The 22,247-nt window shown below is 50.3% G+C and overlaps 2 protein-coding genes across 3 annotated transcripts; one reads left to right on the top strand and one right to left on the bottom strand.

Moving 5' to 3' along the window:
- Nucleotides 1–6: 6 nt before the first annotated feature.
- LOC100546851 (E3 ubiquitin-protein ligase RNF19B-like) lies at nucleotides 7–5,183 on the top strand. 2 transcript variants are annotated; one of them, XM_010708014.2, is made up of 9 exons: nucleotides 7–138; nucleotides 1,580–2,198; nucleotides 2,645–2,835; nucleotides 3,106–3,256; nucleotides 3,506–3,668; nucleotides 3,792–3,906; nucleotides 4,033–4,164; nucleotides 4,414–4,597; nucleotides 4,741–5,183. In XM_010708014.2, the coding sequence occupies exons 2-9, from the start codon at nucleotides 1,753–1,755 to the stop codon at nucleotides 4,898–4,900; spliced, it is 1,542 nt and encodes a 513-aa protein (XP_010706316.1). In that variant the 5' UTR covers nucleotides 7–138; nucleotides 1,580–1,752; the 3' UTR covers nucleotides 4,901–5,183. The 2 variants fall into 2 exon arrangements, with proteins under 2 accessions (XP_010706316.1, XP_010706317.1); XM_010708015.2 differs by lacking the exon at nucleotides 4,033–4,164.
- Nucleotides 5,184–5,949: 766 nt separating this feature from the next.
- On the bottom strand, nucleotides 5,950–22,245 carry PPM1G (protein phosphatase, Mg2+/Mn2+ dependent 1G; the record flags this gene model as incomplete). The annotated part of the gene is made up of 10 exons (XM_003204542.3): nucleotides 5,950–6,664; nucleotides 7,047–7,149; nucleotides 7,271–7,400; nucleotides 8,663–8,897; nucleotides 9,650–9,787; nucleotides 10,208–10,677; nucleotides 12,098–12,230; nucleotides 12,570–12,655; nucleotides 18,950–19,019; nucleotides 22,201–22,245. Coding segments are annotated over 10 exons (1,611 nt in total), but the record flags the coding sequence as incomplete, so codon positions are not given.
- Nucleotides 22,246–22,247: the final 2 nt, after the last annotated feature.

The following is a 22,247-nucleotide window of genomic DNA, read 5'->3' as shown; positions in this document are numbered from 1 at the left end:
TCTCCGTCGCTCTGAGGCCTCGGGCCCGGCCCCGGGCTCGGTACCCGCCTGCAGGAGCTGCGGGGCTCCGCGGGAGGTCTGAGCGATCCTCGGTGCGCGGCGCCGTCGGCGGTGATCCGGCGCTGAGAGGTCACTGAGGTACGGCGCGGAGCGGCCCGGGCGGGGTGGTGGAACCGTGAAGTCATTCGGGTTGGAGCGGCACTCCGAGATCAGCGGGCCCGCTGCCCGCGTCCCTCAGTGCCGCATCCCCACGGAGCACCTCCAGGGACGGTGACCCCACCGCCTCCCTGGGCAGCTGTGCCGCTGCAGCACTGCTTTTTCAGAGGAGAAGCATTTTCTCATATCAACCTGACCCCTCTCTGGCACAACTTGAGGCCATGCCCTCTTCTTAAAACAACAGTGTTATTTCCAGGGAGTGGGGCAGCACAGAGGCCATAGTGTGGGCACTTCTCGCTCCTGCTGCACCAGCCCTACAGACAAACTTCAAGCAGAAATAATATTTAGTGGGTATTTTGGATCTGAGTGGTCTGAGAGGCCTTTCCAAACGTTAATGATTCTGTGATTCTATAAAAGTCTGTGGTGATGGCAACGGTGGCCCAAGATGGAGAGTCAAGTTTCCATTGGCTCTTCAGTTCCCACCTGACCAAGATGCTTTGTTACCCAGAGTGGCACAATGCAGTGCCTTGCACACCCCCAGCAGAGCAGACGTCATCAGAATCCTCTGTCTTAACCTGAGTCATCATCAATATCTGCCCCTTCCAGCGATGGGGTTTTGCTGGTATAGCTGTACTTGAAGGGGAAAAAACAGCAGAGGCTGCTGGAGGAAGGATGGTGGCACAGAGGGTGGTGATGGAACAAGTTGTCCAAGGAGGTTGTGGATGCCCCATCCCTGGAGACATTCAAGGCCAGGCTGGATGTGGCTCTGGGCAGCCTGGTCTGCTGGTTGGTGACCTGCACGTAGCAGAGGGGTTGAAACTCGATGATCATTGTGGTCCTTTTCAACTCAGGCCATTCCATGATTCTAAAGTAAAGGAAGAAGGATGCAGCAGTGCCACGGGAGTGTAAAGCATATGGTGTGACTTCTTGGAGAGAAGGAGAGCATGGGGAACGGTGGATCCACTGGCCATGGGGTCAGGGAGGTTATGTTGTAGCTTCAGGTTAATGTGAGCTCTAAGTAAGGGAAAACTGTGACAAATTTACCTCATCTCTCGATCCCTGTTCATCTGATGATTTGGCTTTTGGGTCTCCTAGCTCTGTTGTCTATTTTACATACAGAAGAGGAGGCTGAGGGCTCTGTGCTGCAAGGCTTGTAACTGGGGAGATTCACCTGGCCTGCAGGAATGTGTGCCAGTTTCTGGCCAGTCTGGAGGCAGAGGGACTCTGCAGGTCCCCTTTAGCTCATGTTCTCCTCAAATGTCCTCTTTAGTGCAGCCCTGTGGACCCCCCAGGGCTGGCAAGGCAGGGAGACCGAGACCACTGCTCTGTTTCTGGGCCCAAAGCGTAGTGGGGTCTCACGGATGCTGAGAGCTCCTTCCCACCCCCAGGAACTCCGTGCTTATCGCATGTACCTCCTTCACAGGCTGAGCAGCGTGGGCTGCAGATGGAGATGGTTTGACCACTGATTGTGAAGACGCTGGCTCCAAGGCACAGGTAGGACGTGTCTGCCCCGCCATGGCTGCCGTATTGGGGCTGCCATCGCCGCGCTGTCCTCCATAGCCTGCCAGTAGCAGATTGCTGCCCTGACGTGCCACCATGGAGCAGCCCACGTGGGTGCCTCAACCCCCGCGCATCCTGGGCTCCTGTGAGCAGAAAGCGGAGGCCACAGGGGAGATGCCACCGGAGCCGGTGCAAGAGCCAGGGGACCCCGAGGAGCTGCGCATTGCCCTGCCCCTGGGCGAGGACGGGGAGCTGGTGGAGTGTCCCCTCTGCCTGCTTCCCCAGCCACCTGAGGCCTTTCCCAGCCTTGCCTCCTGCTCCCACCGCTCGTGCCGGGCCTGCCTGCAGCAGTACCTGCGCATTGCCGTCAGCGAGAGCCGCGTGAGGGTGGCCTGCCCACACTGCCCCACCGTGCTGCAGCCTGCTGACGTCCACAGCCTCCTGCCCGAGCCTGCCCTCCGTGACAAGTATGAGGAGTTCCTCCTGAGGAGGCTTCTGGCAGCTGACCCTGGCACCCGCTGGTGTCCCGCACCGGACTGCAGGTGACTGCTGGCCCCTGGCGTGGATCTCTTTTCCTTGCTTCCTGGCAGGCTGATGTGCCTGCATGCTGTGAGCCTTTTACAGGCTTGTGACTTGGTTGAGTTTGTTCAGAGATGTCCTGATTGTGGCTGCAGAATCTGGGCAGCTGTGTGCGTCGGTTAAGGCTGGAGTGTTTGGCTGTGCTGGGTCTGGCTGTGGGAAACCTGGGGGATTTTGTGTGCTGGGTCTGGCTGTGGGGAACCTGGGGGAATTTGTGAGTGCTGGGTGGGGGAGGCTTTGCTGCGGACACCGAGCTGAGAGTGGCACCTGGCTCTTGAAAGCTGGCTGCTGCTCTGTCACAGCACAGAGCTGGGACCTCTTGATGCACAGCCCAGCTGCCCAGGCTGGGATGCAGGGGGAGGCCACGGTCACAGCTGGCCCCAGCAAACTACCTGCTTTCTCCCCACAGCTATGCTGTCATTGCCTATGGCTTTGCTGAGTGTCCTCGCCTCACCTGTGGGCGTGAGGGCTGTGGCACCGAGTTCTGCTATCACTGCCGGCAGCTCTGGCACCCCGATGGGCCGTGCGCAGCAGCGCCGCTGGCCTCCAGCCTAGCCAGCCCCTCTGCACAGCTGATTTACACAGAGGAGTCTGCCAATGGTGAGACCTCAGTCCAGGATGGGAACACGGGGATTTGACACATCTGAGTGAAATGCTCTACCTGCCATGGCCCAGTGGTACCCTTCTGCTGCCTCTGTGTGGAGGTGTGCAGCCCCTGGGCTGGGGTAGTGGAGCAGGACCTTGTGCTGGCAGTGCCCAGCTCACCCAGACACCCACGGGGTGGGCTGCAGCCCTATGGCGGGAGCTGGGGGAGAGCTGCAGTGTCCTGTCCTCTCCTCAATCCCAGTTCATCTGCCTTCTCCCCGCCAGCTGAGGCTGAAGACATCAAGGTCTGTCCCCGCTGCAGTGCCTTCATTATGAAGATCAATGATGGGAGCTGCAACCGCATGAACTGCACGGTGTGCGGCTGCCTGTTCTGCTGGCTCTGCCTGCAGGAGATCTCTGATGTGCACTTCCTAAGGTCAGTGCAGGGCTGTGGGTTGTGATGGGACTTGGGGGTGCCATCAGGAGTTGTGGGGGCAGTGGGGTCCTGTAGAGAGCCACGGCCACGTTCTGCCAGGTAGCAGGGGTGTAGCACTGCTGCAGGTTTGCCAGGGGTCCACGGTGGGGTGGGGAAACTGGGTTTTCTGCTGCTCTGGAGTGCAACAGTGCCATTGTCTGCCTGCCCCTGTGCATGTGCTGTTGGCCCAGCCTCGTGCTGTCCTTGCAGCCCATCTGGATGCACCTTCTGGGGTAAAAGGCCCTGGTCAAGGACACGGAAGATCCTGTGGCAGCTGGGCATGGTGCTGGGGGCACCTATGGTGATCTCCCTCGTCGCAGGCATTGCTGTGCCTGTCATTATCATTGGGCTTCCCATCTACACGGGTAGGAAGGTACTGGTCCTGGGGTCTCTGTAGTCTCGTTCTGCATTGAGCCTGGCAGCCCCTGGCCTCAGGCCTGGGGGGCATGTAGACTACAGAGACCCCAGAGGTGATTCACCTGTCTTGCTTCTCCAGGTGCTGGGCCAGAGCCGAAGGAGCAGCTTGTCACCGTGCCAGCAGTGCTTCTCTGTCACCAGCGGCGTCCTCCTCTCTCTTTTTGTGTCCCCCATCATAACAGCTGTCACGGTGGGTAAGTGCATCTAAGGGCTGGTGGCACGGGGCCACTGATGGAGCAGATTTAGGGGGATGTCAGAGACCTTTGGCAGGGGTGGGGGCTGCTAATGCAGGCTGGCAGTAGCTATGTTTCTGCCCACAGGCATCGGCGTGCCCCTGATGCTCACCTACGTTTATGGGGTGGTAGTGCTGTCTCTGTGCCGGAGCCGCAGTAGCTGTGGCCGCAGCCAACCTGGGGACCTCAGTGGGGTAGAGCTGGAGAACTTGACCAAGCGTGAGTCCTGCACTGCCAGCTGTCCCCTAGTGGGGATCCCTGCGTGGTGCTGCACGGGCTGTGATCCTGCAGCTGTGACAGCTCCATGGCCTGGGGCTTCCTGTTGGCCTGGGGCAGCGGGGAGGTTGCAGGTCTGTGTTCCTGGGGAGCTGTGGGTGCCTCCCTGCCAAGAGCTCTGGAGGCTGTTCTGTACCTTATGTTAAAGTGTTTCTCATGCACAGGGTTCAGCACCATCTCTCTCTCTGCTAGTGAATGAGCTGTGGTCAGTGCTGCCCAGCCCCAAGGGCGTTGAGGACGGAGTCCCAGACACAGCCACCTCTTTCCCCAGCAGCAGCCACAGCCCACGCCCCAGGGTGATGTGGAAGGAGCAGGACAGCCACTCAGCCAGCACCGTGGCCCTCGCAGGCAGCACGCTGAGTGATACATCCTACCGGTGAGCTGAAGGAGACTGGGGAGGAGGGAGGTTGGCATGGAAGTCCCCTTTCCTAATAGCCATCCCCGTGCTTACTGCACTGCTGGTTGGGGACTCAGCAGCGTCCTCCTGTTGGGCTGCTGCCCTAATGTGTTTGTCTGCAGAGAAGGCATCAACATCGAGGTGGAAGTGGCAATTGAAACAGTACCGCATCCCACCCCAGAGCAAAGCCTGTGCAGCCCACAGTCAGGGCAGTCTCTCTCAGGGGACTCCTTGGGGGGCACCAGCGACAGGTGCAGCGTCACAGGTGTCCCAGTGGAGTGAAGAGGACAGTGCAGCTGTGGACTGGGAGATTCCTGAGCCGCAGAGCACCCATTTCAGCTCCCATCAACATGAAGAGCCCACGCCCTCCTTTGGCAGTCCTGGCTGCCCTCCACGTGGCATCAGCAGCCCTAGGGCCTGGATCTGGCCATCCCCAGACTCGGCAGACCCTCACCCCACACTCAGCACTGCCTGCTCCCTGTTGTATCCATCCCATGACACTTCTTCCCCAAAGGCAGGCTTGAGCATTGGCGCTGCTGAGAAATAAAACACTCCAAGAGTCACAGCAGGCTCTGATCTGTGGTGCAGGGCTTAGGGTGGCTGGGCCCCACCGTAGCCAATGGACAACAGGCACAGGCTGAGTGGTGCCCGTTACTTTGCATTCTGTGCTTTTGATCCCATGTCAGCCTTAGCAAAACTGATTTTATCCTGATAGCAGACTCATTATTAGAGCCAAAGGCCTTGGATATGGCACATGACATACCACAAGCATTTTGATTCAAAGTTCTCAAGATAAAACATCGAAAGCACACAGTAAGTGCTCTAAAACCAGTTATGTCTCAACGCAGATTTCTAATTTGAGATCACTGCCAAACAGACTCTGTGGGGTCTCTTTAATAACCAGCACCAAAATTGAAAAATGACCCTCCTGAGACAAATACCTCATTGCAGGAACCAGACAGACAACAACCAACCTTGAGTGGGGCTGCAGGAGCATGGGGGAGGACAAAAGCAGTTCCAGCTCTGGACATATCATTACTGAGCACTTAACAGAGGGACTTGGGGTCAGGGCCACATGGGAACGGGCTTACCTTGTCACAAAGATCTCTGGGCTGGTGAAGCTTGGTGCAAGGTGAACGGACACAGCAGCATGGAACAGCAGAGTTCCTCCCACAAGAGCAGCAGCAGTATTGACACAAGCCATATAAAGCTGTCCACAACTCAGAAAACCTCACCGTACCCTGAGACACAGGGGAAGAGGTGTTCTCTCCTCCCTTCCCACTTTCCTTGCCCACCACTTCCAGGAAAGGACCAATGACCAGAAGTACAACTATGTTTTCCAGGCTTTTAGTTTGAAAAAAGTATTGATTGAAAGTGTACAACAGAATGAGGTGTGGCAGCAGCACCACAGCCGGATTGTTTCACAAATAAAAACAAAGGGCCTTAAATAATTGGGTGCAGATTTAAAAAACCTCAACAGTGAAAAAGTTCTTTCCCTCCGAACAGAAAGTCACAGGCACAGAAATGGCAACAACCACATGGAGACAATGGGGGGGACATCCTTCTAACCACAGGGCTCTGTGCTAAGAGGTTGCCACCGATGGTGGGCTCCCACGCCGCGGCCGTCGTGCAGCTCTGCCCTTGGCTCGCTCTTTGGAATGGTTACAGATGAACAGTGCCACATGCCCTTGCTAACCAGACCCGCCCCCAACCCCCAACCAGGACACGGACAAACAAGGCCTCTGCTAAGGCTAAAAAAAGGACAAGACTTTGGAGTCTTGAGTTCAGCATGTTTAAGAAACGAGAGTCTGGTGAGCGCACAGCACAGTCCCTGTGCGAGGCTTGCTATTCCAGCTTGGCCTTCTTCTTATCGCTGCCATTCTCCTCTGCTGGTGCTGCAGGTGCTGCCACATCCTCCAGTTTCCTCTTCCCACTTTCAGCAGGTGGGTGTGTATTGCGGGGTTTAAAACTGATAATGATGCAGGTCATGTTATCGCAGCCAGTGCCGTCCCCTGAGGTGTCTGGAGCCAAACACTGATCCAGCAGCTGAGAAAGGATGGGACAGGTTAGCAGATAGCAGAGACACAGCACTTTGAATATTCTGAGATATTGGGCCCCCTCTGATAGCAGTGCAGGTAGGGGCTGCCAGCCCAGAATATCATGGGCTGGGCTCAGGTGTTTACAGCCAGACAAGGGACAGAACTAACCCTCAGCACCCCTGGCTTCCTGAAAGTGGACAGAAACTCCTTTGGCTTGACAGCAACTTAGGAGTCAAAGACATTAATCAAGGCACCAAAGGAAGTGGCCCCTAATTCAGATGTGACTCCGCTCCTGTAACAGCCAGCACTGCAACCTGGAGCTGGGGTGCAGAATCACTGTGTGCTGACAGGACGGTGAAGAGACTGATGGGGTGAGCTTTGGACCTTACCTCTTCTACAATGGAGGAGAGCGGCCTCAGGACTCCGTTCTCATCCTTTTGGGTGATCTTGGACTGGATGAAATCCACCACTTCCTGGCTGCTCATCACGTTCCTGCAGAATGGGAAGGTCAGAAGGGTTATTAGCTAAGGGAGCAGTCATACCACACTGCCCCAAGAGAGAAAGATCAGGGCAGTGATGGCCAAAGAGGAACAACTGCTCCCTCACTACCTACCAGATTCCATCACAGGCAATGACCATGAAGTCATGGTCATCATTTATTGTAAGCACTTTGATGTCAGGCAAGGCAGAGATCATCTGTTCTTCTGGAGGCAGATTCTTGTTCCGCTTGTAGAAGTGATCACCTGTAAAGGAAAGGAGAATCAATTTATGCAGCTGCTGGGTACTGGCAACCCTGCCTACCCCTGAGCAATGAGGAACACCACCCAGCCCTATCAGAATTGACACCGGTGCTCCCATTACCAGAGCAGATTTGACTGTGGAGACATCAGACAGAGAAATCTGCCACACGTTCAGGGCATGAGATGAGCCCATCACGCTGATACCATACAACAGGAAAGAGGAGTGCTAGCATGGCTCTGCTGTGATAATGTTAGATGCTCATTTTCCAGAAACTCAGGGCTAGATATGACAGTACAGTGCCCAACCTGACAGCCCACATTGCACTGCTGGGTTTGGATCTTCTCAACCCTCTCTAAGCTAAAGCTCACTCGAGAAAAATCAATCCTCAGCTCTGACTAAGGGGCTTATCTGGCATTACACTGCAAGAATACACTTCTACAGCAAGCACAGAACAGTAGGCAGTAGTTTCCTTAAATAAACAGACCCCTAGATTTCATCCTACATGTGTTTTCATCTCTTTACCCCTGAGTGATCATTTCTGTGGTTTGAGTCTTTCCACACAAGAACTTTTCACTTCAACCCTTACCTGCTGACGTTTCTCTCCCTTCTCTGTGCATTTCCTAGTATATTATCAGTGTCATTGCCTACCCTTTCCCTAATGCCCCCAAGCCTCTCATCTGCTCAGACTGTTGGGCTGCTACCAGACATGCCCGATCTCCTGAGTTATTAATGACTCCCACGTTACTTGTAAGAGACCAAAGGATGAGAGGAAACAGCAGTCAGGTGCTGCCTGAAGCGCTGCACAAGGGGAATGGAGCTTGTACAATTAAAAGACAAGTCTGGCTCAAGAACAAATGGGCTCAAACTGGTAAGAAGTTAGGTCTGTAGTAAGCAACATACCAAGATACTTCGACAGCGTCCTAACAAGCAACAGAGAAAATCTCTCCTATTGGAAAGTCAAGTTATTTTTTTTAGATAGTTTATTATGTGGGGTAGTTTCTGACAACCCAGCTGCAGGCACAAAAGCCCTGAAGGCCTCACATACTGCATCCTGTGCCACAGCCTGGCAGGGGCTGGGCATACTCTGCATTGACATCTGCCAGTTTAATGGTTGTGTTCTCTAATTAGGCTGAAATCTCACCAGATGAAATACCAAACAGATTCTAAACATCATCAAATTGAAAACTGTTCCTTAAACTTAATGGCTGGAAGCACGAATATCCTGAGGCCAGGCACACCACTGTTCACCCCCAGTTCTGCTCACCAATTGCCCTGGAGAGGTTGAGGCCACCATTCACTCTCCCATCCATGGTGACCTTGCCGCCAGCATTCTTTATCCTGGCCAGTTCTACCTCATCCTCTGGCTTGTGGTCATACGACATGTCGACAGCTTTGCCACCTTCTGACACCACGCAGCGAGAGTCTCCAGCATTAGCCACAATCAGCTGCTTGCCTCGGATGAGGGCCACGACAGCAGTCGTCCCACTGTCAGAGCCAGGCTGCAAGAAAAACATTTTTCCTCAGGCTTCTTTCTATTGCTCTAGATCAGATGACAAGCAACACTAACCACCATGAGCTCAGCACTGCCCCAAACTCATCTCGACCCTTCTTCCCATAAGCACACAGAACAGTGGAGAAAATGAAAGAAGAATGAAAAAGGGCAGTAGTGTGTTCACTCAGAGGCACGATCAAACCACACCTCCACTGCAGCCTCTCAACTGCCCGTGATTCTCCAGTGTTCAACATATCCTGTTGTGCCCTCAACTCTAATGCAGCAGTTCCAGCTCCTGCTTAACTCAAGCAGAAGACTCGCAGCAAGCCAGGATACCTCTCCAAAGAGAGAAAGTTGGCACCTTGGAAGCTGTGACTCCCTTTCCTTGAGATCCTGGGTCCCTGGCCATCTGCCACGGGCTGAGGAGCCATAGCCTCGGCCTGACCAAGGGCAATGCTCTGCCCGAGAGCAGCTGTCCTGCTACTGTCACACGTGCCCCTCCCATGCCAGCTCCCACAGCATTTCTAAGCACAGCAAACCCTGCAGTGAAGTCTCAACCTGGTGCCCAGATACATGCCATACCCCTCCATCTTTTGCCTTGAGTCAGGCTGTCAGTAGCTGTGTTCAGCCTCGGGAAAACAGAAGGAATATTCTTAGCTGAATGGAAAGCCCCCTGCTGAGCCTCATCCCCTCCCTCCACCCCTTGCCACGTGCCCTTGGCTCCACGTATGCTGCAGAACACAGGAACAAGGTGTGCACCTCCTCTTTCCCCTCCATGCCTGGTAACAACATTTCCTCCTCTTCATCCTCATCCTCCTCCGCTTCTTCAGTGTCATCTTCATCATCTTCATTCTCTGCCTCTTCACTACTGTAACCATCCTCATCTTCACTGCATTCCTACAAGAAACAAGAGATACCACCAGGAGTCACGCAGGACACCCTCAGTGCCCTCCCCAGACAGCTGGTCTCTCCACCCCAGGGACAGAGGATCACTTTGCCCCAGAAGAGTGAAATGACCTGGTCGGTGTTCCCCAAACCTGATGTCTACGAACAGAGCAACTAGTTTCAACTACCACAGTGAATGGAGGGATGGTGCATGCAGCAAGACTGATGAGTATCCACTATGGCTGCTGTGCAGGTGAGGGTGTGCTGCCCTCAGAATTATCTAAACAATCCCCAATGAGATGGCCTCATAGTATCAGCCTGAAAAACCTACTCCTAGGGCACACCTAGGATGAGCCTCGTCGCTCAAGTACCACAGCAAGCAATGCATTCTGCCCAGCCAGAAGGCCACTCTGTCCCAGTGCTGTTTCCTACCTCACTGTCTTCCTCCTCTTCCTCAACCTCATCTGACTCATCCTCACTGTCCTCAAAAAATTTGGATTTGGTTGTGCGCTGGGGCTTTCCCGTGGAGGAGCAGGAGGGCCCGGCCTCCCCAGTAGAAGAGGTGACGGCCTCGTCACCTTTGCCTAGTTCAGGCTTCTGCAGAGCAGGGCTGTTGCCTCCAGTGCTGGCTTTGTCTGAGGTGGAGGAAATACCCGTGATTTCTTCATCTGGCTTCCCATTCTTCCTCTCCTTGTGGTCGATAAGGTCCCCTGGCTCAGCCTCTCCGTTCATATTTGACTCCCCATCATGCTGCTTGCCTGTCCCCTCCGCAGCATTCTCCCCAGCCAGAGCTAAGGACTTGTGTTTGAGGTTCTTGGTGCAGTTTTGTCCATAACGTGTGAGAAGTTCCTCAATGGTCATTGTGGCTTCTTCGTGCAGAAGAGCAGCTTCCTCATTATCCACTAGAAATGGAAAGGGGGAGGGGGGTGAGGACAAAGAGGGTCAAAAAGCAGGACACATCACCATAGCAGCAGCTGTGCAACACACTGTGCTCAGCAGCGAGTTGCCGTGACTGGAGGTTGCTATCTGCAGACGTGTTTCAGCAATGCTCAGCATGCTTGCTGCTCACCAGCAGGCACAGACAAATGCAGCCAGGCCTGCACCGTCCCACTGCTTCCAGGCACTGCTGATGAACAATATGCAGATGGCAGGGGAAGGGCTCCTACCCACGGCTGAGGCAAGCAGTCTGCAAGTTATCATAGTGCCTCGGGCTGCTGATGCTATCTGGCTGGCTTGTAGGCAGCACAGAAGTGTTTAAATTACATGTAAAGGTTGGGGGGTAAAGAGCCTGGTATCACACCGGAGTGAGCTCAAATGAAGCTGTGGAGGAAAGCAGACAGACCACTTTCATGTGCAGATTTGCTCATTAACACTGCGACTGTGAACAAGTTTTTGCTACGGCAGTTGCTCCACAGGGCTTCTGCACAGAGATCCCAAGCATTTGGGATTTGGACATTTAAAATCAGATCATAAAGTAGCTTTAGGTATGAAGGACGCTAGACTGAAAATAGGATGGCTTTTCCTGAACTGGGAGCCCAGGACCAGAAACTCCACTGGTATCAGGTAACCTTCATCATTTCCCTACTGACAACCCCGTGGTTATCCTTCTCTTTGCTACTTAATGTCAAAATGAAAAGAAACAGCCATATCCCAAATGCTTCTGAAAAATACAGGACAAAAAAGAAAAAAACCAAACCCAGTAACAACAAAACCCTTTGTTGGCTGGAGAATGAGGGCTAACAAACTCAGCAATGACAGATCAACACACTGTTCAGGGTGATAGCATCCCTTTACGTCTGCTTGAAGGCTAGACCCAAGCTGTTCAGCCAAGAGCAGCACAGGATTCTACCCTAGGATTCATCTTCTAAGCTGGCTTCGTGATCTGGCAACTACTTGCTCACAGAAAAGCACACTCACTTCTTGGCAAGAAAGAATTGCTAAAAAGAGACAAGAATCTCATTCAGCCCTGCCTACAGTTTGTCTGACAGCGGCCTGGCAGAGATAAGCACCACACATTTCACTTTTACAGTTTAGCCCACTTCCCAGCTCAATGATTTCTGCCACATCCTAGAAGTCTACACATGGAGGATATCCTATGGAAAATTGCTACAGGTTGGTTTGCTGTCCAGAGGATTAAGCTACCAAATGAATCAGCATTCTCCTCGAACCAGCTCAAAGCAACGGAGAGAGGTGGCAGCTTCACCTGAAACTGAACTGTGTGATTTGGACAAGCAAACCTTCTGCTAACGGAGACCTGGTCCAGCTGCTCTCAGTGCCTGGCCTGGAGCTGCAGTCTTATCTTGTCAGTGGCATCTGACTTACCATCATCTTCATCAGCAACTTTCTCTTTCTCATCTTCATCATCTTGGGGTCGCCCAGCCATCTGAGAGAGCTCTTTAATCACTTCCTCAGTGGTGAGCTTGGCATCTATGGCTAAGAAAGCATCTTCCAGGGCCTAAATATGAACACAGACATAATCAGGACACACAGTTTCATCTTCCCTATAGGATACCTGCTTGATCAAACCTCTTCCAGAACACACCACACAGAAGTGGAGACCAAACTGGTCAAGGCAGGCAGTATCTCTGGGTCCATCTGGTCCAAACCAGATCCCAGTACCAACCCTGGGGATACCCAATGCAAAGAACAGCACCACCAGAGAGAATTACAACAGAGAAAGGTGGGGCAGACAGGTCCTGGAAGGACGGGGCACTGTGTAAGCCCTAGGTAACAAACAAGGGCTTTCTGCTGCACTGGTATTCATGCTTGTTCCAGAGCAGTGCTTCACTCATACCTTTTGCAATTTGCCTTCCTTATAGGCCTTCTGATCCTTGATGATCTCAGGAAGATACTTGGCACAGTACAGGGCAACTTCTTCTCCTGAAAGACAGCAGAAACCACTTAAAGATGCTGGTCCTCCCAGAAGCACAACGTACGCTTAAGCAACCGAATTCCTGAGGCAGATCTTGGGATGCAATCAGAACCAACCCAGATGTGGAGAAAGAAATCACAGAGAGCAGACTGCTGTGCTTCTCAGGTATGCTTCGATTTGCTGACGACCCCTGGGAAACCTCAGTAAGTTCTCACCCCTCAGAGTTGAGCAACGCTGTAAGCTGCCAGGAAGGGAACGTGGGCCTATTCTGACCACAGGACAACTGTTCCACGTAGGCCCATTCTATGCAGAGGGAACGTGGTGAGAAGTAAAGAGGGGGTGAGATTGGAGGAAAACAGCAGACAAGGGAATTTTTGAATGTGCTTGCTGAAAAGGGATTAAGTGGCCATTGACAAAGAACAGAAACCTTGCAAAACAGCTGCTGTTAAAATAGCACTGAAAAGTTCAATGCTGTGGAGCTACACAACAAAGAGACTGAGCTCTATTCTGATCGTACTCTCAAAAATGTGGTGGAAGGAAGAGGGGAGAAAATGCTGGAAGGTCACTGAAAAATAAACAATGCAAGAAATGACCCCAGTGCTTTTAATGAGAACTTGGAAGGAAAACCAAGACAACCTGACAACAACAGACCTGGCAGAGAAATAAAAGATTGGCTGAGGCTCACAGGGTCCCACATGGAAAGGACAGGCAATTAATGTCCATTAAGCTTTTGGAAAGCAGAACTTGTGGATCCAACTCAACATCTACTCATAGAGATTCTGTGACTTTTGTTGACAAAACTAAGCATGATTTAGTTTAGTTCAGTGGGCATAGTGGTGGTAGGTGGATGACTGGACTAGATATTCTTAGGTTCTTTTCCAAACTTAATGATTCCATGAGTCTAGTTAGGGACATGGTTTAGTGGCCATGGTGGGGATGGGCTGATGGTTGGACTCAGAGCTCTTTTCCAACCTGAACTATGATTTCATAGAATGGCCTGGCTTGAAAAGGACCTCAATGATCATCTAGTTTCAATCCCCCAGCCACGGGCAGGGTCATCACCCAGCAGCCCAGGCTGCCCAGAGCAATTTAGGTAAGGTATAGAAGCATTTTGCTTAAAAAGTTCAACTTTCAAGATGCCACACACCAAATAGGTTAAAGAACTGTCATGAGACAAACTGAGCAAAGAATCACACCTGAACGTGTTTACACGTGATGATGGAGGGCTGTTACAGATGATAGTCACATTTCTATCTAAGAGCCAAAACAATTTCTACTGGACATCCATGGAGACAGCAGTGAATAATGGGCAGCTGACCAGCCAGGCCCAAAGACAGTTGTGAGAATGCAGAGCTCGTGCTCAGAACTTGGCTGGTACTTTGGCTTAGACCTAGACATTACACTTATGTGTTCCCATCACACGTTCTGACCAGCAAGCAAAGTGCTGCACTGTGCATCCCTCAGCAGAATGAGAAGAAAACCCAAGAAAACTGCAGGAACAGCTTGTCAAAAGCCTGAAACAACAGCATGGGGCTACTGACATGATTGCTAGACATCAATACAGTCTCCTCCAGTTTCTCTTCCAACTCAATCAGCACGACAGCCCTGACATCTGACTTATCTACTTTCTAATCTTGTTTGGATACTCTGGTGAAGCTCCATTCCTGCCCAGCTGGAAGCAGCTGACAGATCTAATAATACCAGCGTGGACATCTGATCCTCTGCCAGATGGAGATGTTTGAACAGTGCAATCTTTGCACCAGAGCTAGGGACAAGGAATTTTCTTTGAAGTAACAGGTAGTTTGATCTGAGTAAGTCACAGCAGCTTTACTGTCATGGGCTCAATGCTTCCATACTGCCTCTCTAAGCAGATAAGGCATGGGCTGGTGCCCAGCCTACAGAAAAAAGGTGCTCACTTACAGTGTTTTAACCAAAATGCCCAGAAGAACAAGATTCTTCTTTGGGATCTTCCACCTGTGGACGATGATTTAACAAAACAAGTCCTTCAATCCAAAAGCTGTACGTCCCCTCAGTGCACAGGAGGCAGCCAGCAGCCCAGCACACAGACCACAGATCCAGTTGCTTGCACAGCAGTCCTAGGGAGGTCTAATGGTTTTTATAAGCTGAATCAGTACCTCAAAGCACAGCGCTGCCAACGTGGCCAGAGAAACTGAGCTGGCTGAAGGAACTCAACTTTTAGATCCAGACACATGTACTTAAATACTCTGTCTCAGCATTTCTGGACCTGTCAACAGCAAGAAACTCATCAGATTTTTCTCATCAAAAAAGCCTTTGTGAGAGTGCAATCTAAAAGCCAGATCCTGACCAGAGCACTGAGTGGGCATTAGGTATCAAAAGCTGTGCCAAGGGAACCTTCCCACAGTGGTGCAGAGGTGCGCTCAGCATTACCCTACTGGCTGCTAATGGCTCCTTTCAGTTCACTGGGTATCGCACTCCTGGTTTTGGTTACATGTCAAAAATCAGCCCACTCACCACATTTGATCAATATTTCATCCTCACTAAATATCAAGCACCTTCCCTCCGAATACTCAGGCCCACAGAGGGGTGAGTGCAGCAAGAACAAAGCAGAAGAGCCAGGTGAGAAAGCTGATGCAGAAACCCCTGTCCTGCTGGGTGCTCTTTATCACACGGGATATTGTGTGCAGTGCCTTCATCTAGAAGCATCCTCAAAAGCCTTCAGGGGCTGAACACGTGGAGAACAGAATTATTCATCTATAACCAATGCTGTACCTAGGATCACATCTTCCACATCTGCATTATGAATCCCTCAGCACAACTCTCAAAGTCTCCATTCATCATTTTATCGCTGTTTTCTAACAGAGAAGCATCCAGCTAAGTCTCACTCAGATGAAATATGGAGCAAATCCCATTTATCCTGGCAGGTCAGGTACCCAAGAGCCAACAAGAATCGTGCTGCACTACGATTGCTCCATCTCCAGGAGCATGGGCCTGAACAGGACGTGTGAAGACAGGAGCAGGCACTGGCCTCAAGGCAGGAACATGGAAGCCCAGGCAAGGCAAAGGCCTCTGGAGATCAAGGTTCCTAGATGAAATCATTGTCAGTACATGGACGTGCACAAACCCATCCCCTCTCACCTTTGTAAGACTGAAAGTAGATCTGACTGTAAGATCTGATCTTTATTTAGACACATTCAATTTGAATTTGTAATAAAGAAAGCTCAGAATCAAGTAACAAATAAGCTGGATATCACTGAGCACCATGGGACCCCTAGGGACCAGTGGGCATGGTGGTGATGGACTGGTGGCTGGACTCGGTGTCTTAGAGCTCCTTTCCAACATTGGTGATCCCATGACAGTGTTGGCATCCCAAAGAGAGGAGCTGCATGTAAATGAAACCACTTATTGGGAAAACATAAACTGTGAGTAAACGGAAAGTTACATGTGAAAAAACATTATAAGGAACACAGTAATAAAACTTCTCCCATGTGAAGCTGGGAGATTAATAGAGACTTAAGGCTTAACTAGCTTAAAGCTACCAGGAATCTGAGTGAGGTATAAAAGAAAAGCTAAATTAATTCTTTCCACTGACAGCTGATAAATGTTGGAGAGATTACTGCCTTAAAAACTGCTTTACATGAAATGAACCTGAGAAATTGTTTTGAACTGAAGTAATGCATCAATAAAACCATACAAAAGTAGAAATGGACAAACCTTGGTCTTCCAAGTCAGGTTCAGTTTGTCTGTGTCTGTTCTAATAAAGTTCGCCAAGGAAAAGCTGGACAAATCCAACCCCAAAAATGTAAAATGCAAGGTAGAAATCTATGCCAATGCTTTGCCATCCCAATTAAAGGCTTTCCCCAGTCTCTACCACAAATCTTTTCTACTGTATTAAACAAAGTAGAACAAAAAATTCCACAAACAGAAGAAACAGAAACACACATTGCTTCCTATCCTACACAAACGTGAACATCATAAAGAAGCCCTTTCAACAATCAACACATGAAATAAATGCTAACAAGATCACATTGATCTCAAAGAAAAACACACTGGCTCGATGTTATTTGTTCCTGACCAGTTTCTGCCAACTGTTACTTCATCTTCTTACTTGTTAGGTGCTTACAAATGGTTTCTGAATTTATGTAAGAAAAACCATTAAGCTTTATAGTTGCTAAGTCCTCGACTTCTTTGCCCTTCTCTGCCTTTCAGAACCAATCCATCACTCAGATGCTCTCAAAGATAATCTTGGGGACACAAGCAGGTGCCCTACCCAGTTCTCTGCATGCCCTGGAATCAAGTTCAAGAGGAAAGGAGTTTCAAGACATTCAATCTAAACACTTCAGACCGATACCATCTCTTCTGGGGAACTATGTGTCAGTTACTGACTCAGACCAACCTTTGTAAGAAGAACTGCCACTACAGATAAGTCTTAAACTCTTATTTACAAACTGTCAGATTTAGATAACTGGATTCTAAAGGCAATCACACATGAAAATGAGATGCCAAGTAGGGGAGCAGGTAACCTCCTCCTCTGTTTGCTCCACTATCAAAGACATGAAAGCACATACATGATACAAGAAACATCTATTAAGGAGCTTCAGAACGTGGAGGAAACTGGGTTTGCAGAAGTATGAACCAGCACATCTGGTATCTGAGCCCTGCAAATACATGATATTGGCAGATGAAATTCCTCACTGACAGACATTAATAATAATTTGTGGATAGATCCACCTGGGAACTGTGCTAAGGCAGGCAGAGAACAGAGAGGTGACTGGGGAAAGCCAAGATGGCTTCAACAAGTGCAAACGGTCCCTGGGAAATGTTGTTGCCTTCCATAACAGGGTTACAGCATCAGTAGATAAGGGAAGAGCAACTGATGTTATACGAAAAGTATACAACAGGCTGAGAGAGCTGGGGTTGCTCAGCCTGCAGAAGAGAAGCTCTGGGATGACCTTTATGCCTTCCTGTATCCAAAGGCCTAGAGGAAAGCTGGGGAAGGACTCTTTGTCAGGAATTATAGCGATAGAACAAGGGGTAGAAGCTTTAAACTCAAAGAGGAGAGATTGAGATTAGTTATTAAGAAGAAATTCTTCACTAAGAAGGTGATGAGGCAGTGGTACAGAGTGCCCAGGGAAGCTGTGGGTGCTCCATCCCTGGCAGTGCCCAAAGCCAGGCTGGATGGGCAGCCTGGGCTGCTGGGAGGTGACCCACCTCATGGCAGAGCCTGGAATGAGGTGATCTTTACTGTCCCTTCCAAATCAAACCATTTTGAGAACAGAAAAGGCAACCAGCCTACATACACACACTGGATGAACACAAAACCAGCTATTAGCACTTAAGAAAGATCTTAGGATTTGGTAGGAAAGGAGCTGAGATCAAAGCAGACAATGCTTATGTCACAATAAATTGATGGTACATCTGTATCTTCAAAGCTATAGGCAATGCTTATCTGGCCACCTAAAAGCACACTGCAGAGCTAAAATACATCCAAAACCAATAATCATAATCAGAGCTGTGGAACAATACAGTGCCTGGAATGTGTGGTTATGCCCAACACAAGCAGCATAACGACTGCTGTGGCCCAGGCATTTCATCACCTGGGCTAAAAATGACTGGAATAATTCATGGTGGACTTTTAGCATAAGCCATCAGCACTCAAGTGACAGTTCAGGAGCAAGAGGGATCTGGACTGACAGCCAGATTGGATGCAGCCACACATGCAGCTTAATAGCATCAGTGGATCCACAATGTAACAGTGGGCCTTAAGGGCCAGAAAATGGGGGCTGCTTTTATTTAATTTAACAGCAAGGATTTAGGACTCTTCCTACTAAAAGAAAGAACGGAGGCCAAAATTAAGAAAGTGGAAATTGATAACAGTGATTATTTACCAATTTCTTGCAATTGAAGTGTACAATATGGTAGTGAAATTACTGGGTAGCAGAGCTAGATCAAATTACTTGTTCAAACACAAAGAAATATTTACTTATATACAACACATCTTGAGCAAATAACCACCAAACTTATCAAGCTGCAATCTCTGTGATTATCCTAACTTACTCCACAAGAAAATAAACAGGCATTCTTAAATGAGATTTAGAAGATGGAATGTAAATCTCCTCGCAGTTTTGTGTCAACCCATGACCTTCCTTCTAGAAATCCCAAGAGACTTTCAGAGCCTTAATCAATCTACGTAACAAAGTGCTTTCCAAGAAGGAGCAGGATTTCTAAAGCTAGGCAGATACTGGCTCCAGCTGCCACGCCAGGAGCCACTTTTACCAAGCAGCCACAGCAAAGAACTCTGGGGGGAGCAGGGGTGCAGTTACCTCCGTGTCCATCATAGACTGAGAACATGGCTGTTTCACTGTCCAGCTCTGGTATGCAGTTGTGTGCATCCTGAAAGAGAGAGCAGAGGTCTGGGATGAGATGGACTGCAAAAGGCACTTGTATAAAAAGGAGCAGAGAGGCCGTGAGCGCTGACGCAAGGAGTCTCAAAGCTGGAGGAAGAACAAGAACGTATTCCCAAGAGCTTACCTGGTGAGAGCTCATCTTCAGAGAAGGAGCACAGATCTTTAACACTGTGGTGTTCTCTGTGCTAAAGCAGCTCAGCCTCTTTACAATTAAATCATGCTGTATACTGTTTTAATTCCTCAATATGGCTCTAGATATTGCCACGTTCAGTCTGAACCAATTCCTTCTTTTTGAGGCACCTGTAAGGGCTGTGTTGCTGTAGTAGCCCTCTTCCCCTGCTCTTGCCAAACAAGTTCTGTGCAAAGAGAAAAGCTGCTCTGATGATACATGGGTGAACACAGAAGGTTACCTATGGAACCTCCCGAGCTTATGCCTTCCACACAGCCACAGGCTTTGCCTTAGCTTGTCCTGTGAACACGACCACAGATGACAGCAGCTGTCTGTCCCAGCAGACCAAGGAAAGGCAGCTTTGCTACACACAGGATTTACTGCACCTACCAAGAACAAAGAGCTGGGCTGGAAAACCTCCTCTTGGCACAGAGGCTCCTTCCTGCTTCCATCACACAGGACGCTCCTGACAGCAAAGCAAGGAGCCAGGCATCTGCCAAGCATCTTTACAGCAGCAAAGCAAAGGAGATGCAACTAACAGTGCTCAAACCGAAGTACAGAACCAGGTACCACTTCCTAAGGTAAGACAGACATCTCTGTTCTGCCAGCTGCCCAGAAACCCCGGCACAATCCACAAACAGGAGGGAAAGTTTGTCCCAGGGGCTTTGAGGTGTGAGTGTCAGAATCCCACCAGCTTGCACATGCTCCCAGACTACAAAAACAACCAATACACAAGGTGTATACATAGAGAAGCCTCTATCTCCACGTGGTCACAGGAGCAGCAGAGCTGGAAGACGACACTGCCCAGACCTTACAGCCAGTGTGACCTCTTTCACCCTGTGAGCAAAACAAACTTCTGCTAGCAAACATGCATGGGACTGTTTAAACAATGTGATCTTGCCTCCTTGCTGTGGTTGAAGCTCATAATCTTGAATTTCACTGTGCTACAGATGCCCCAAAAGAAAAGCACTTGCTCCAAGTCAGCTGGCTTCAGGTTTGGTTGCATTCACACTGCCAGCCATCCCCAAACAGTTCTAAGCATACGCTCAGCCACGCTGGATTGCTGCACAGCTGAGGAGCTTTTCTGCTCTTATCCTCACTTCTCACAGCATTTACAGAAGCCTGAGAGATAACAAAACCACACTAAAGTAACTGGGATAAGTCCCTGGTGACTAAGCAGCAGCTTAATTAGAGCAAGTAACGCAAATGGGAGGAAACCCAACGCTGGCAGCAAAAATGGCCTTTCTACTCCATTTGTACAACTGCAACACGTCCTGATCCCAAACCAGGGCAGTGCTGTCGAGGAAGCAGACAAACAGGTAAAGAACCTCATGCTCCAGAATGAGCAATGGAGCTCACAAAGCCCTGCTGCCAGCAACCCCTCCCCTATCAGCCTTCAGCCTAAAGCATTTCCTCATGTATAAAACCACCTCTCTGGACTAAAAATGGATCTTTACAATATGTTTCTTTAGAACTCCTTATACCTGTCTCACTTGGAGGCTCCTAAAACATGACCCACAGGCAACAGACAGAACTCTAACAGGATCTGTTACCAACTAAAAATGCCCAAATCCTTCTACCACTTCCATATATGCTGCTAAGCTTCACTAACAAAACCCATACCTAAAAATCTTCAGCATTAACCAAAAGAATACACTTTTGCTCAGAACTTTTCCCAAGCTTAATGGAAAAGTGGGAGTACACTTAAATGTGAAAAAAGGGGTAAAAACCCACCCCCAAAACCCCACCAAACGCTTAGGAGAAACCTGCAGCAGGTTCAGTTTGTAACACAGCACTCCCACCTTGTGATAACGCAGCTGAACCACGTTCACACCAATGCCCTCAGCACTGCTTTTCTCACTGGGGAGATACGCCAAAGATGTTGGTTAGGGCAAAAAACACAGCTGCAAGCTCTGGCCCTAATCCAATTTCCAGAAAGGTCAACAGCAGTGAGAACAGGCTTCAAAATAGCAAAATTGAGCCAGCTTCCCACCTGTGGGAGGACTACAGTAACCCACCAGCAGTGCTATAGGCTCTCTGCTCTCCCCCATCTGAGCCCACATCCTTAAAATGTTTCCAGCCTCTGTACACCAGAACACTGCCCACATTCAGACTTTTTCAACAAGCTGATGGCTGCATGTCACCCCAGTGCTCCAGCTGTGTCTCTGTTTCCACACGTATAAAGGCCAACACAACGGAGATGCTACTGCTCACAGCCAACTGAGCACAAAAACACTGAGTTCACTTTAGGAGCATGGGCACCAATTCTCCTTTCTGCCTCTTTTACTCTAGAAACCATACCCTGCACCTTCATAAAGCTCTGGTGCACGCAGAAAGAAGGAAAAACTCAGTCACTGTTTTGTCACCAGTGAAAGCACTAAAGCATTCAGAAGTGATGAACCGTCCCATTGTGGAATCGTACTGGCAGAACCCAAATGCTGTGAAGGGCTGCAAACAAGAAGGTGCTTTTCCACATTCAGAGCAGACGCACCCTTAAGGCTGCAGGGCCCAGTGTTGCTCCTTCCCAAGCTCCCCTTGTTTGCTAGCTACCTATAAGAGAAAATTAACAAGGACATGAATGGTATTCATAGACTCACAGAATAGCTTGAGTAGAAAGGGGCCTCAAACACCACCTAGTTCTAACCTGCTCCTGCAGGCTGGGCTGCCAGCCACTCCATCAGGGCTGCTGGCGGCCCTGAATACCTCCAGAAGCGGGGCACCCTCAGCTCTCAGGCAGCACCGTCAGTGCCTCGCTGCCCTCTGAGGGAAAATTTTCCCACCACACCTCACGCAAATCTCTATCAGCTTAAAACCCTTCCCCCTCGCCGTATCGCTTTACACCTGTGCGAGCATCGCTACCCCTCCTCATCCCCGGGCTCCCACCGGGCGGGGTTCCCCCAGCACGGCGCAGGGCCGGTGGTGGCACAGGGGGAAGGGAGGGAGGGAGGAGCAGCGCCCGCTCCCGCCAGGCCCAGACCCTCGGCCGGGCCCCGCTCACCTCCATGGAGACGCGCCAGCCCTGCATAGCGCTGAAACCGAAGTGCA

Source organism: Meleagris gallopavo, chromosome 2 (genome assembly GCF_000146605.3).
Source record: "Meleagris gallopavo isolate NT-WF06-2002-E0010 breed Aviagen turkey brand Nicholas breeding stock chromosome 2, Turkey_5.1, whole genome shotgun sequence".
Classification (NCBI taxonomy): domain Eukaryota; kingdom Metazoa; phylum Chordata; class Aves; order Galliformes; family Phasianidae; genus Meleagris; species Meleagris gallopavo.
The sequence above is the reverse complement of the archived record's forward strand: the minus strand, read 5'-3'. Positions and strand labels throughout refer to the sequence as shown.